Source organism: Arvicanthis niloticus, chromosome 6 (genome assembly GCF_011762505.2).
Source record: "Arvicanthis niloticus isolate mArvNil1 chromosome 6, mArvNil1.pat.X, whole genome shotgun sequence".
Classification (NCBI taxonomy): domain Eukaryota; kingdom Metazoa; phylum Chordata; class Mammalia; order Rodentia; family Muridae; genus Arvicanthis; species Arvicanthis niloticus.
The window spans coordinates 64,195,261-64,208,229 of record NC_047663.1 but is presented as its reverse complement, the minus strand read 5'-3'; the positions used below and the strand labels follow the sequence as shown (position 1 = coordinate 64,208,229).

General features: G+C 46.1%; 1 protein-coding gene across 2 annotated transcripts in view; it reads left to right on the top strand.

Moving 5' to 3' along the window:
- Positions 1–12,969, top strand: part of Gria1 (glutamate ionotropic receptor AMPA type subunit 1) — a 318,930-nt gene that overhangs the window by 207,702 nt on the left and 98,259 nt on the right. For both annotated transcript variants that reach the window (XM_034506141.2, XM_034506142.2), the window contains exon 8: positions 7,037–7,141. In XM_034506141.2, coding sequence (XP_034362032.1) covers positions 7,037–7,141 — 105 coding nt within the window. The remainder of the gene's footprint in view (positions 1–7,036; positions 7,142–12,969) is intronic.

Below are 12,969 nucleotides of genomic sequence, written 5' to 3'. Positions count from 1 at the left end.
CAGCAATTTTGTTTGCACTTGATCTGTGAGAGAACAGGAATAGAAAAGTGTGCCTAGCCCAATCGATTGGCTATGCAGCATGTGGGCTGGGACTGTAGGGTGAGACAGTGGTATAATGGGTGCATGTTTGACACTCCTGCTTTAGAAGGTTCTGGGGACTTGCCCTGTGCTTGAATACTCCTGAATGTCCTAGAAGTCTCTAGAAGTTTCTAGAAGTACCGCAAGCCCATGTTGTAAGCGCATCACCTCTGGTGGGAAGGCAAAGAGATGGTGAGAAGAAGGCTTCACTGAACCCAAAAGGAAGGACATAGTGTGGGCACAGAGGGGAGCCCACAACAGCAAGATAGTTTTATGTTGAAACCTTCAGAACCCCACCCACCTTCCCCAACCAATGGCATTCCCTGGGTGAGGCCAGCTCCACCATTAAGCCTACATTCAGCAGAAGGAATTGGGCTCCCAGGGAAGAAGAGAGACATGAACACAAAGTGTATATCCACACGTACATAGCACAGGCAATAGTCACAACCTGGAGAAAGAGTAGGAAAGTGCCTCCACAGCTGTTCTTCAGCCCTGAAAAAAAGCCCTGTGAGATGGAGAACATGCAGTCATGTCCTCTAGACTGAAGTGAGACAACAGGGCTTCCTGCCACAGTGGACATCACTAGGACCTCAGCCACATCTCTGCCCTCCCCTGTCTCTGTGCAGGGCAGCCCCCAAGTCACCAGGCAGTTACAACAGACACCAGGCAGGTTCTAGACTTATTAACAAAAAGGAAATAGCTGTTCCCAGCTTATTTAAAATGCTCTTCCTGACAGCAGTCGAGACAGATCTGTCTGCAGTGTGAGTCTGGCCTCAGACAGGACCAGGGACACGCCCTCAGTCCCACAACCTTCTAGCTCCTCTGCTTCTCCCATCTTAATGACATCCCTGAAAGCAGATTCTGACACCACCATGACAGGGATGAATCCCAGGAGGCAATGCAGAGTGACAGGCAGTGTTCTGAATGAGGGAGCAAGAAAGATGCCCCCGTGTCTCTCTAAACAACCTCAGAATATTCATCCAGCTCTTTGGTGGACCTCTTGTTTATGAAAAGGAGGAGGCCAGGAGGACAGCACCCAAGTCTCAGCTGGCCATACAAACGCTAAGACACAGCATTCAGAAGGCAGAGGCAGGAGGATTGCTAGTTTCTACTTAACATGAGCTATATAGGAAATGCCAAGAGGAAAAGAAAGTTCTAAGAGTGCATTCATTCCCTGTATGGTCTCACTCACATCTTTCTACTTGCCCTCTGCTTCTGCCCCAGCAGGATGGGAGAGAGTTGGTTGCCATGGTAAAGGCTGATAGCTTACTGTTTTGGAGCTGAAATACATGTGTGCCTGCCTTCCATGAGTAGTTCCCAAGCGCTGACTGTACACTCTAGGAAGAGAGAGGGACTAAACACTGGGGACAAGGAAAACAGTCTAATCTAGCCCACGAGAGACTTCTTCAGTCTCTCTGATGAACAGACAAACAAACAAGCAAACCAAAATGTTCTTTCCCTAAGACCATCTGTCCAAGACAGACTTCTTTTCAAATCTGTGTGAATCACCTAGAATCAAGAGTTACTGGCAAAAGAAACCTTGGAGATTACCGGCCCACTTTGGCCCTCACTTTATAAATGAGACAGTAGACAGAGTAACCTGTGATGAGTCCATGGTCACGCAAGAGCTTAACCACAGAGGCAGAGACAAACCCCTGCCCTGAGCCCTCCTTCCATGTATCAGGCCTGTCTGTGACCCAATAGATTCCTCTCTACAGTGGTGAGCTCTGGAGCCCTCACATTATCAAGATGATTGTCTAGCCATTTTGCTTCTAGATCCATTTCTTTAGATAGCCATACCACCAGAAGACATCTGACACCAGAGCCTAGGCAAACCCTAGTGGCATCCAGTCTTTGGAACCCAGGGATCTGCTCCATAGCTCCTCTGTCTGCAGCCTTTGGACTGCACAGTACAAAGGACCAACCCCATTTTGGCTCAGATGTTGCCATCTGGAGTCCAGTATGTGTCTAGTGACACATACAAAGGTTGTTCTGAAGCCCAGCAGAGGTGACCCAAAATAGTGGCCCAACCCAGTGCAGCACAGAGCTTTGGGCAATCTCTATGCACCCACATCCCTTTCTACTGAAATTCCCCAGCAAAGAGAAGCTGCCCCTGCCTGCCACCAGGAATGTTGTTTAGGATATTAATGACAACCTGAAAGCCCACAGTGCTCCAAAGAAGGGAACACCCTGTGCCTGCTTCTAACTAGGGGGTGGGGGGAAAGACACAAGTCGCAAGTCAAGTTCTTAATGTGTGGGAGGTCAGAGACCTTTAAGAATATGAAGAAGAAGAAAAATCTCTGGGCTCTTTTTCCCAGAAAAAGATGCATATGTTACTATTTCTAGTTCCGTATGACCAGGACTTGTGGAGATGTACATGCTCCTAGAAGCCAAACCCAAGCCATCAAATTCAGAAAACTGACTCTCCTTCACTTCTTATTTGGGTCATTGTCAAGTGTACACAAGTGAAGGCTGGATGGCACCTGGAATAGAGGGGGCAAGAGGAGTCCCTGCTTTTCAGTACTCAATGTCAAGGCTCAAAGGCCAGAAAACCTCATGGGCAGTAATAGGGAAATGCCCACTGAGGACGGGGCCACACAGTGAGTGAGCTCTTGGTCTTGTTGACGGCAGAATCAGAACCCACAGTCAGCATGTGGACATATGCAAAGCTTTCTGCCGGAATACAGCCGGGTTCATGCGACTCACCGTTCAACATGGAGTACTTGAGAGATGCTAGGAACGAAGCTGCATGAGAGAGCATTTGCACAGCCTGGCACGCATGAGGCCTTGGGTTCTATTCCAAACACACACATGATACCTACAGAAGACTAGAGTGGGAGCACAGGCACATGAGGGATGGCACACATGACCTTCGGGAGAATATTGATGGAAAGGGCGGGGTTCAAATCCTAGCCCCATTCAGCAGTGTCTGGACATTACTGAGTAATCACTCATTTTTCCTAGGACGAGTATCTGCTCAAGGGACTCAGAACTCTTTCTCTCTTTTTTTTTTTTCCCTTCTTCTCTCATATGTTACATCCCCACTGCAATTTCCCCTCCTCCACTTCTCTCAGTCTCTCTCCCCCCCCACTTCCCTCTCCTTCAAATCCACTCCTCCTCCATTTCCCTTCCGAAAAGGGCCAGCCTCCCAGGAACATCAACCAAATATGCCATATCAAGTTGCAATAAGACTGGGCACATTCCTTCATATTAAGGCTGGACGAGGCAACCCAGCGGGAGCAAAGGGATCCCAAAAGCAGGCAGAAGAGTCAGAGACGGTGCCCACTCCCACTATTAGGAGCATCACAAGAACACCAAGCAACACAACCATAGCGTATATAAAAAGAACTTAAGGCAGACCCGTACAGGCTCTCAGATTGTGGGCTCAGTCCCTGTGAGCCACTATGAACCTACATTTGTTGATTCTGTGGGTTTTCTTGTGGTGTCCTTGACCCCTCTGGCTCCTACAATCCTTCTCTGCTTCTTCCAAAGGATTCCCTGAGCTCTGCCTAATGTTTGGTTGTGTGAGTCTCTGCATCTGTTTCCATAAATTGCTGGGGGGAAGTCTCTCTGATGATTATGCTAGGCTCTGGTCTATTCTCCATTCCTGTTGGCCCGTTCTCCACAGTATACATGTGGTGTCTTCATCATCCTTCTCATCTGAGTAGTATCCACATATGAACACTCAGGGCCAACACAACGTTCTAGATATTACAGTTATTTGAGAAGAAAGCCTAGATACAGGTTCATTGAGGAGACTGCAGCCGTCCTTGGGTGCCAACAAAATGTGTCTGGAAATTCCCAAGAGGTTGTGGCAGCAGCAGGCAGGCATCACATACCACACTGTGCATGTCTGTGTGGCCACTACAGCCGAGTGTGGTAGTCTTATAGAGGGGCCACTCGATATCTGAGGTAAAGACACCAGCAAACATCAGGAACTTTGGATTTCAGGCCTGTCTCTGCTGCTTATTCTTGCCACCTACCACCAGAGTTCTGGCTTCCTCTGGGAAGGCAAATTATAAAATCTAAGCATCATGTGTCATGGGATTCCTGTGAATGCAGACAAAGCTTCATACGTGCACGGTGCTTAGAACGTGATAGGAATATTGGGGTCACCCTTAGTAATGATAATAGCTAGCATGTTGGGCATTTGTGAAGACACCTTTTTATCATAAAGTATCTTATTTACCCTTAAAATAAACTTAAGACATAATTAACTCAAGCAGATCCATCTAACACATGAGGAAACCGAGTCACATGAGATCCTGCAGTGTCTTCTTACCAAATAGATTTATATTTGAGACCAGTGAGAAAGAGCAGGTGCCCATTTGAATTGTTAGTGATGATTTTTTTTCCTGTTTGGTTCAGCTAGTCTACCATCCAGTAATCCAAACATTTGCCTTAATGCTGTCTAAATAAGTTACTTAAACTGAAACCTGCCAACCAAGCTACCCACCTTGAACCTGAAGCACTGGAAGAGCTGAGCATGGGCCAGGATGGTGATATTAGTTACCTTTCTATTGCTGGGATAAAACAAAGCAACTTATAGAAAGACAGGGCTTATTTGGACTTAACTGGTCCAGAGGGATGAGTCTATCATGGTGGGGAGGCATGGCAACATACAATCCCGGGGATATACTTCCTCTAGCAGGGTTGTAGTAGCACCTAAATATCTACAAAAGGTGCCACCAACCTGAGACCAAGTATTCAAATACATAAGTCTATGGGGGACATTTTCCATTTAAACCACCACAATGACCAAGAAGAAGAAGGTGAAGTCACTGACTCCTTTCTAGTAGTCTTTGTAGATGGATCCAAGTTTTGTTTTCTTTCTGCAAAAGAAGGATGGTCTGGACTTTTGCAGAAGCGGTGATATTGCCAGCTTACAGATGAAAGAGCAGAGCTTGTATAATTCGCTCAGTGTTTTGGGCCTGTCATGGGCTCCCTACTGAGACTTCAAACCAGAAAGGGATGAAAGGGTCGGCTTCAGAACAGGTACACACACACACACACACACACACACACACACACACAGAGAGAGAGAGAGAGAGAGAGAGAGAGAGAGAGAGAGAGAGAGAGAGAGAGAGGAGGGGCTATCCTCTCTGACTTCTAGCTGAAAAATAAAACTCTGCATGACTTCTTCAAGCTATTGGAGGGGAAGAATACAAGCAGCCCTGGGCCAGATGCAGAACCTCTATTTGTAACAGCTACAGACTCACCTCACCAGTCATAGGCAGGAGGGATCTGAGGACACAGGGTCAGCATCAGAGTCTGTGACATCATTTCCTAGACTCATCTTCAGCTGGAGGGCTGCTCAGTTTCTACAGAGCAGCAGGCTTGGGTTCCCACATTGTCTACTAAACCTTTAATCCGAAATTTCAACTTGAAGGTACAAATCCATGCAAGTTCAGTCTAGCTCATTCAAAGAGAGAAAATTCCCATGCCGTAGATTTTTGGATCTGATAGAGATGACGTTTTAGCCATCTGAGATGTCTGTAAGGCCCTGCATGCTCTGGCTGGATATGAGGTCTGTGGGAGCGCTCTGTGTCTACTGCTTTTGTGCACTAGCTATGGCGTGTAAGGTAGACAGGGCAGGGACTCTGTAACCTGGAGACTGAAAAAGGTAAATCACTCAAGGTCATCTGGCTGTCAGTGGGGAAGCCAGAGATAAACCCAGCCTTCAGATTTTAGGTATTTCATTATCTGGACTCACAAAAGAATTAAAGAACCTTCTCTGGTCATATTCAAGGCATCCATCCTAAGGCTGGCTTCTAGTCTAGACTCCTCCCAATTTATCAGTGATGGCACCTCAGTCCCTCAGCTTCTCCTTCTTCAGTTGCTCATGAGCAGGCAGGATGTGATGACAGTGTTTAGCTAAGGATGATGGGAAGGTGTCCCATTAGCATGCCCTCTAACTTACTGCTAACGCTTGCCTGAAGCAGTAAGAGAGAATGGACCCAATTAGGTGAGGATATATTCTCTTGGGGTCTGAAGTTTTGCTTTTAAAAAAAAACCCACTTGGCATGGTGGTCTGTGTCTGGGCTAGGTGTTTCCAGGCTTTTGGTGTGTTACTCAAGAAGAAAACCAAGGCTCACAGAGACTGTCAAGTAGCAAGAACATGTTACTCAAAGAAGAGTGTTAGCATAAGTTAGAAAGTTCACTGTCAGAATTGTCAGAGTGCCACATGAGTGAGGGTGCCCTGAGTCTTCCTTTTATGGGGTTCAAAGGTTCAGAGTTAGGTTACTAAGAGTGTAATTTTGGTGGTTTTCTACTTTGACTGACAGATTAATCTGTCTTAGCATGTCCCTTCTCTTAATGCATCTGATCTCAATCATTTATTTACACATCCAATCGTGCCTGGGCATAAGACGATAAATAGAAGAGACCACCTAAAAGTTCACTCTGAGATCACAGTTTGATGTTATATCCCAAAACCAGTCTAGACAAGATTGACCCATCTTCCTCGTTTCCAGGATGTGTTTTAAGGTGTATTTGAATAGGAATGGGACATTGTGAAGGGGTAACCTGTTTCCATGGCTTAAACCAGGTAATTGTGCAGTCTGATGAAGATGGAATCTTAGGTTGCCAACAGTTTGTTAGGTGTGTTGTTCAGAGAGTATAGGATGTAGCCATAGTCTAATCAAGCAGACTTCTAGGCTAGGCAGCTACTCTGAATGCTTGCCTGCCTCAGTGGCACACGCCTGTTATCCCATCACTTGAGAAGTAGAGGTGGGAGACTGGGGTAGGGTGGGGTGGGGGTGGGTGGGTTTAGAAGTTCAAGGTTGTCTTTGTCAGGTTCATATTGAGGCCAAAGCCAGATTGAGCTATTTGAGATACCACTTCTGAAAACCAAAACACACACACACATACACACACCAAAAACAAAACCTACGGGGACAAACGTGAAATGCAACTTGAGTTTGTGGCTTCACTGTTCAGCATTCGCCTCTGTTTTCAGGTGCGCTTCGAAGGTTTGACAGGAAATGTGCAGTTTAACGAGAAAGGGCGCCGGACCAATTATACCCTCCACGTGATCGAAATGAAGCATGATGGAATCCGCAAGGTAAGGGCCATCTTAACTGACGTGACTGAGTGGAAGCGCAGGCCACTAACGAGGGTCCTGGACACCTGCCTGATCTACACCTTTGAAGAGACTGAGGAAATGCCAATTCTAAACTCTTCTAGTCTCAGCAATGCTATTTGTCACCTTGGATTTGGAGAAAGTCAGGTCCCTTCTCTGAGAATTGACTCCCTCTCTGTAAAATGGGAACTCAACTCCAAGATTTTTTTTTCTGAGACTGTTTGAGAGTCATGGGATAGGAAAACACTCTGAGCAGACAGAGGGAGAGTCCTGCATATTCCCTTTGCCTGTGACCCAAACATTTGAGTGGCTGAGGCTGGAGGATTATTGTAAGTCTGAGACTAGTCAAGGATATAGGGTGAAATTTGGTCTCAATTTTTTGTAAGGGCCTGAAAATATAAAGTAATAGATACGTCCACAGTACCAGTTATATTCCTGGGGGTTCTGGAGAATTCTAGAATGCTATTGATGAAGTTAACTACCTTCTGATTGTCCACACCTACTCACAGTCATGCTTTCTTCTCAACAGAAGTCAGAGTGAAAAACACACATGCCTGTTTATTATGCAATATTACTATTCATATTGGACCTTTTTAAGAACTGTAGATCTTTCAGTCTTAAACTCTAAGACCCAGTGTGATTGGGTCACTCTCAAGCTCTCCACCTTTGACCTTTGACATGTCCTTCATGCCACGCCCAACAATTTTGTTTATTTCAGTTCTGTGAATACACATGTTCCTTTCCGTCCAGGGCTCTTCACATACCTAGGGAGGATGGGGTCTCCACACTGCTGCTGTCTTTTGCTTGGTCCATACCTTCTCAACCTTCAGCATTTAGATCAAAGGGTGTTTCTTGGAGACAGCATCCGGTTGCTTTCATTCTGTCTCTCACAGGGCAGCCTGTGTCCCCTGCCCTGGGGCATCCTCACATCTGCTTCCTTGTGGTAAAGCCAACAAGGAGGCACTGTTGAAGGTTTTGAAGCTGGTGGAGGGCTGTGGATCTTAGGGATCCTGGGACCAAAGCTTGAGTTCTCCATTTACTCATCTGGGACCTGAAGAAATCTTCCAAGTTCTCTGAGCCTTAGACAGAGCTCACAATGATACCGCTGACTGTGTGGGCTCATTGAGACGATTCAAGCATCTCAGGTGTTTGAAAGCTCTAAATGCCGGCCCTGGCACCTAGAAAGCTGGCACCTCAGACATAGCACCCTCTGTGTCTCTGAGGCTGTGTTACACATCCTCGCCCTGGCCATATAGATCATTGAAATTTAATTTTTAATGAATTAAAATCTAAAAATTATCACGTGCTGCACAACCACATGCGGCTCCTGAATGTTGGGCCTCACAGTGCACACACAGAGCATTGCTGCCATTGCAGAAAACTCTAGATATCTCTGAGGATACAGCATCCTTGGCTCCTTAAAGCCCAGACTCTCTGTATCACAGTAAAGCCCACCTCTACTTTCTAGTCTGGCTCAGCTCATCAGGGCTGTGAGATTTTCTATTGTTGCCTTAATAGATTATTACTAACCATGACTTCAAACCACAAAAATATTTCACCTTATGATTCCACACATGGATGGATTAAATAGTCAAGGTGCTGGCAGGGCCATATTCCTCTCTGGGGGCATCTTCTCATTTGCCAGTTTTTAATTAGAGGCTGCCCAATGCCTGTAGCACCATCTCTCCACAGGCTCAGAAACATTGTGTCTCTCTGTTCCACTGACAGAGCTGAGGAAGTCTCCACTTTAAAGGGTTTATTAACTAGATGGGCCCCACACAGATGGTCCAGGCACCTCTCTCCATCTCAGCTGTGAGTCCTTTCACTATGTAACAGGTCATGCTCAAACTCAATGTATGCAGTAGGGACATCTTGTGTGGGGATTATTACTCTGCTTATCACAAGAATCTGGTTTTGTCAGCTTGATCCTTCTAATTACTGCTGCTAGAAGAAGAACTTACTTCTGCTCAAGTATTTAACTATCTTAACTGTCCTCAACTTCCACATCTCTGAAATGGGAACACATACATTTATACCTAGATTAGCTCAGGGGTGTGTCCCGTAGTTGTGGAACATTTCAGATGCACACACTGTCATCTAGGCAGTCTGATGTGACTTCCTCAGCTCTGTCAGGGCGTGTGTGTGTGTGTGTGTGTGTGTGTGTGTGTGTGTGTGTATCTAGCCTGTCTTTCTTTCTCCATGGGTAAATTGAGACAGAGACACCCAGTAGGCTGCCCAAGGTCTCAGTGAACAATAGCTAAAAAGACACCTTGTTAAGAGCCCCTGACTCCCCAGCCCCTGTTTATCTGCAGCTGCTGTCAAGCTTGAAAGGATCAAATTGACACAATCAGGACAGTGCTGGGGGACAAGGGCAAACCAGGAGAATCCTGCCACTCCTGGAAGGGACAACAGACTCATGACCTCCTCCTCCAACCATAGTGCTGTCAGACCCTGCGGAGAGCCGGACTGCGGCTCTCGACTTACAGAGATGCACGGATGCTGTAGGTGGTTTGTAAAAGGCCAGAGTAGCCAAGGTGGCTGTCCTTAGATACACAATAAGCGACCACGAACCTGGGCTGACCTCACAATCCTCATAGTGAGTACTGTTACCACTTGCCAGTGGAAAGGGTTTGCTACCTGTACAATGCATACAAGCTATGCCCTTACAGCATTAAAATATGGAGATTGTGCCTTGTCTGGTAGCACAAGACCTATGAACCCAGCACTAGCGAATGTGAGGCAGGGGGATCAGAAGAAGTTCAAGATCAGCAGGGGCTACATAACAAGAGACTAGGGAGGCTGCTGAGGAGGATTGTCCTCTCCCCAGGTAATGGGACCCTTCCGATCAAAGCCAGAATCCTGTCTACCCTTAGCAGTACATCGAAAATATGGGTAGTATAAGAAGTAGATATAAGAATCGGACGTATGTTTAGTTATCATCCAGCTGTGTATCATCCATCTGGCGGTTGCTTAGCCTATCTAGGTCTGCATCTTGAATTAAGAGAGATTTGGCTGAATAACCTCTATTTCTCTGAGCTCTGGCATTGGAAGGACCTTAAAAGATTCCATGTGGTAGCATCTTTTACCATCTTTTATCTTCTCCATCATACTGTCCATCTCCAGACTAGACTATGGTTTACTATAAAAGTGGAGCTGGGGACCTTCCTCATTCCATAAGCTGCCTTTGGTGTGACCTCACCAGTGATTGCAGGACCTTTGCTGTGACTCTGACCCTTCCCATAACTCTGTCTTCTCTAGACCTTGGCTTCATCAAGAACTTCCCAGAGTAAGCAGCTCCCTGTAGGAATGAGCAGACATTATCATAAACACTGCCTGGAGACCTACTCAAAAAATGCGGATTCCTGCAGCAAGGAGACAAGCCAATACCAGAGATGAGTTCAGAGCCTTCTCCCCAGACAATTGGGTTTCCGTACTGAGTGGGAAAGAGCTGGGGCTTTAAGAATAGGCAGAGCAGTGGTACTCTGTGCTAGCCATGTGACCTTGAACAAGTCACCAGACCTTCCTGAACCTCAGTTGCATTATCTCTGATGCAAGGGAGGAGGTATGCCTGTAATCCCAGGGCTTGGAAGGCTGAGCCAAGAAGATCATTGTCAGTTCAAGGGTAGCCTTGCTGTGTAATGAGACCCTGACTTAAAAAGAAGGAAGGGAGGGAGGGGAGGGGAAGGAGGGGAGGGATGAAGAGAGAGAAGGAAAGAAGAAAGTTACCTCGAAGGACTGAATGAGACTATACTTAACCCTTCCAAAGTACAAGGTTAAGGAAAGCAGCCTCTGGCATGCATGGGCATTCAGCCCACCTCCTCTCACTCGTGTTTTAAACCCCTCTCTATCTGCCACAGAAACTTCATACCAGTTCTGTATGCACTACACAGGCACATACAGCACTAACAGAGCAGCCTTCAAACCTGCAAGCAAGTGGCTGTGCCTGATTTTTTAATCACCAAGCTATTTTCAAACTTACTTTCCAGTGACTAAATCCTTTCTTAGAATGTGGTCTTAAACATTCTTTGTCTACAGGGATCTGCCTTTCAGAAAATCAATTCCTCTGAATCTCTGCCTCCAAGACTTTTACTCAATCCGACTCCAAGCAAATTAACACCTAAGCTTTTTGAAAGTGACCTTGTGATGGTTACAGGGGCATCACAAGGCCTTACCTGCCCTGTGTAACAAAAGCTTTCTCTTCCTGGTTCAGGGTTTCTGGGAAACTTCAATTCTACCTGTATCCAGCTGACTAGGGACCAGCAAGCACTCTAGGCATCCTGGTGTAGTTTAACATCCCACTGAGATGCTAAGCTTTCATCCATCAAGCTTAAAGTTTCAGAGAACAGATTTGGTCCTGGCTCTAGTGATGTTCAATCTTAAGAAGTCCCATTTATATGTATGACCTCGGGGTGGGCTTAGTGATCCTCCCCTGAATGAAATATCTTGTCACGTTGAGATAGGATCACATAGTCTCTTAGTGGCCACCCACAGGAGCGTTACAGAGCCTTGTATTACAGACTGTATTTCTTCAGGAGACCAGCAGTGGAGACTCAATCTTCTTTGTTCATTGATTGTGTGGCAGGCTGCTTCAGTGCTTATTGATGGCATTTGACATTTGCCCCTTTCAACTTGATTTGAGTCCCCCTTCCCTGGCCTGAGTTGGTTACTCTGTTCTAACCTTGCACATCACTGGGCAGGAAAGACCACAGTGACCAAAATACCTTCTGGTATCTCCATTATTTTCTCATTCTGGGAGAAAGCAAAGCTTTCAACTCTATATGCCCCCCTGAAAGTTTTAAGTCCTTGGCATCCAACTTTTCACATACAAACTAATGTTAGCGTAAGAGCCAATCTCAATACAGCTATTCTTTCATCTTCATTGGCCAACCCAGGGCCCTTGTCACCTTCCTTGCCCTACCCAGCAGCTTCCTCCCTGCCATGGATCCCATTAAGTGTGTACGATCCTACCTCATTACAATGACCACATTTCCACCCTCAGAGATAGGGAGTCTGTTTCAAATACACAATAAATCATACTGCTTAGAACTCTTCACTGTGGCTTCTTACCTCCAGGAAAATACAGTACACTGCCCTGACCTCAGCCTATGGAGCCTTGGGCATCTATACTTGCTCTTGTCTCTGGCTTATTGCTTTGCCTTCTCGTAGGCATTGTCCTCTTCCTTGGCTGTTCCTTTGTCTATCCCTCTACCAAGAATCTCTATGCCATATTCTGAGATAAAGTCACAATAAGGTTATCAATTTCAGCCTTTTAAATGTGCTAGCTTGTCTAAATGCTGTGGGGACAATGCGCTGAAACCTAGCTCTTTATTGCGTGGGAAGTCAATCTCTTGTTTAGTGGATGACAAGTTGTCATTGTTTGCTTGCTTATGTGATCTGCCTCATGAGAATGTTACAGCAAGCTATGACAAACTAGTTTGGGAGAAGTTTTTTAAGTTGAGGTTAGTTGGTTGAAACCATAGATGCGATTCATCCCTAGGGCTTAGGCTAAGGGTTGGGGTGAAGAAGGCGTCACTGTCCACTAGAGCCTTTCTTGCTGTCAGAATCTGGTAAACAGATGGGGAAGAAAGAAAACTGGTAAAGCTGCTGGAAACTCAGGAAAGATCAGTCTGGAAAAGAGGCACATCCCTCAGTTCCTCCTAAAGGGATGCTGAACAGGCTGGGAAAAGACAGCCACTTCCTGCTAGCTCTACTGGATGAAGGGCAAGCAAGATGGCTTGGTGGTCAGCTAGCCATCTCTGCCACAATAGGCAACTGGATATGACAACCCTCATTTGGGGAAGTCGGGAGCT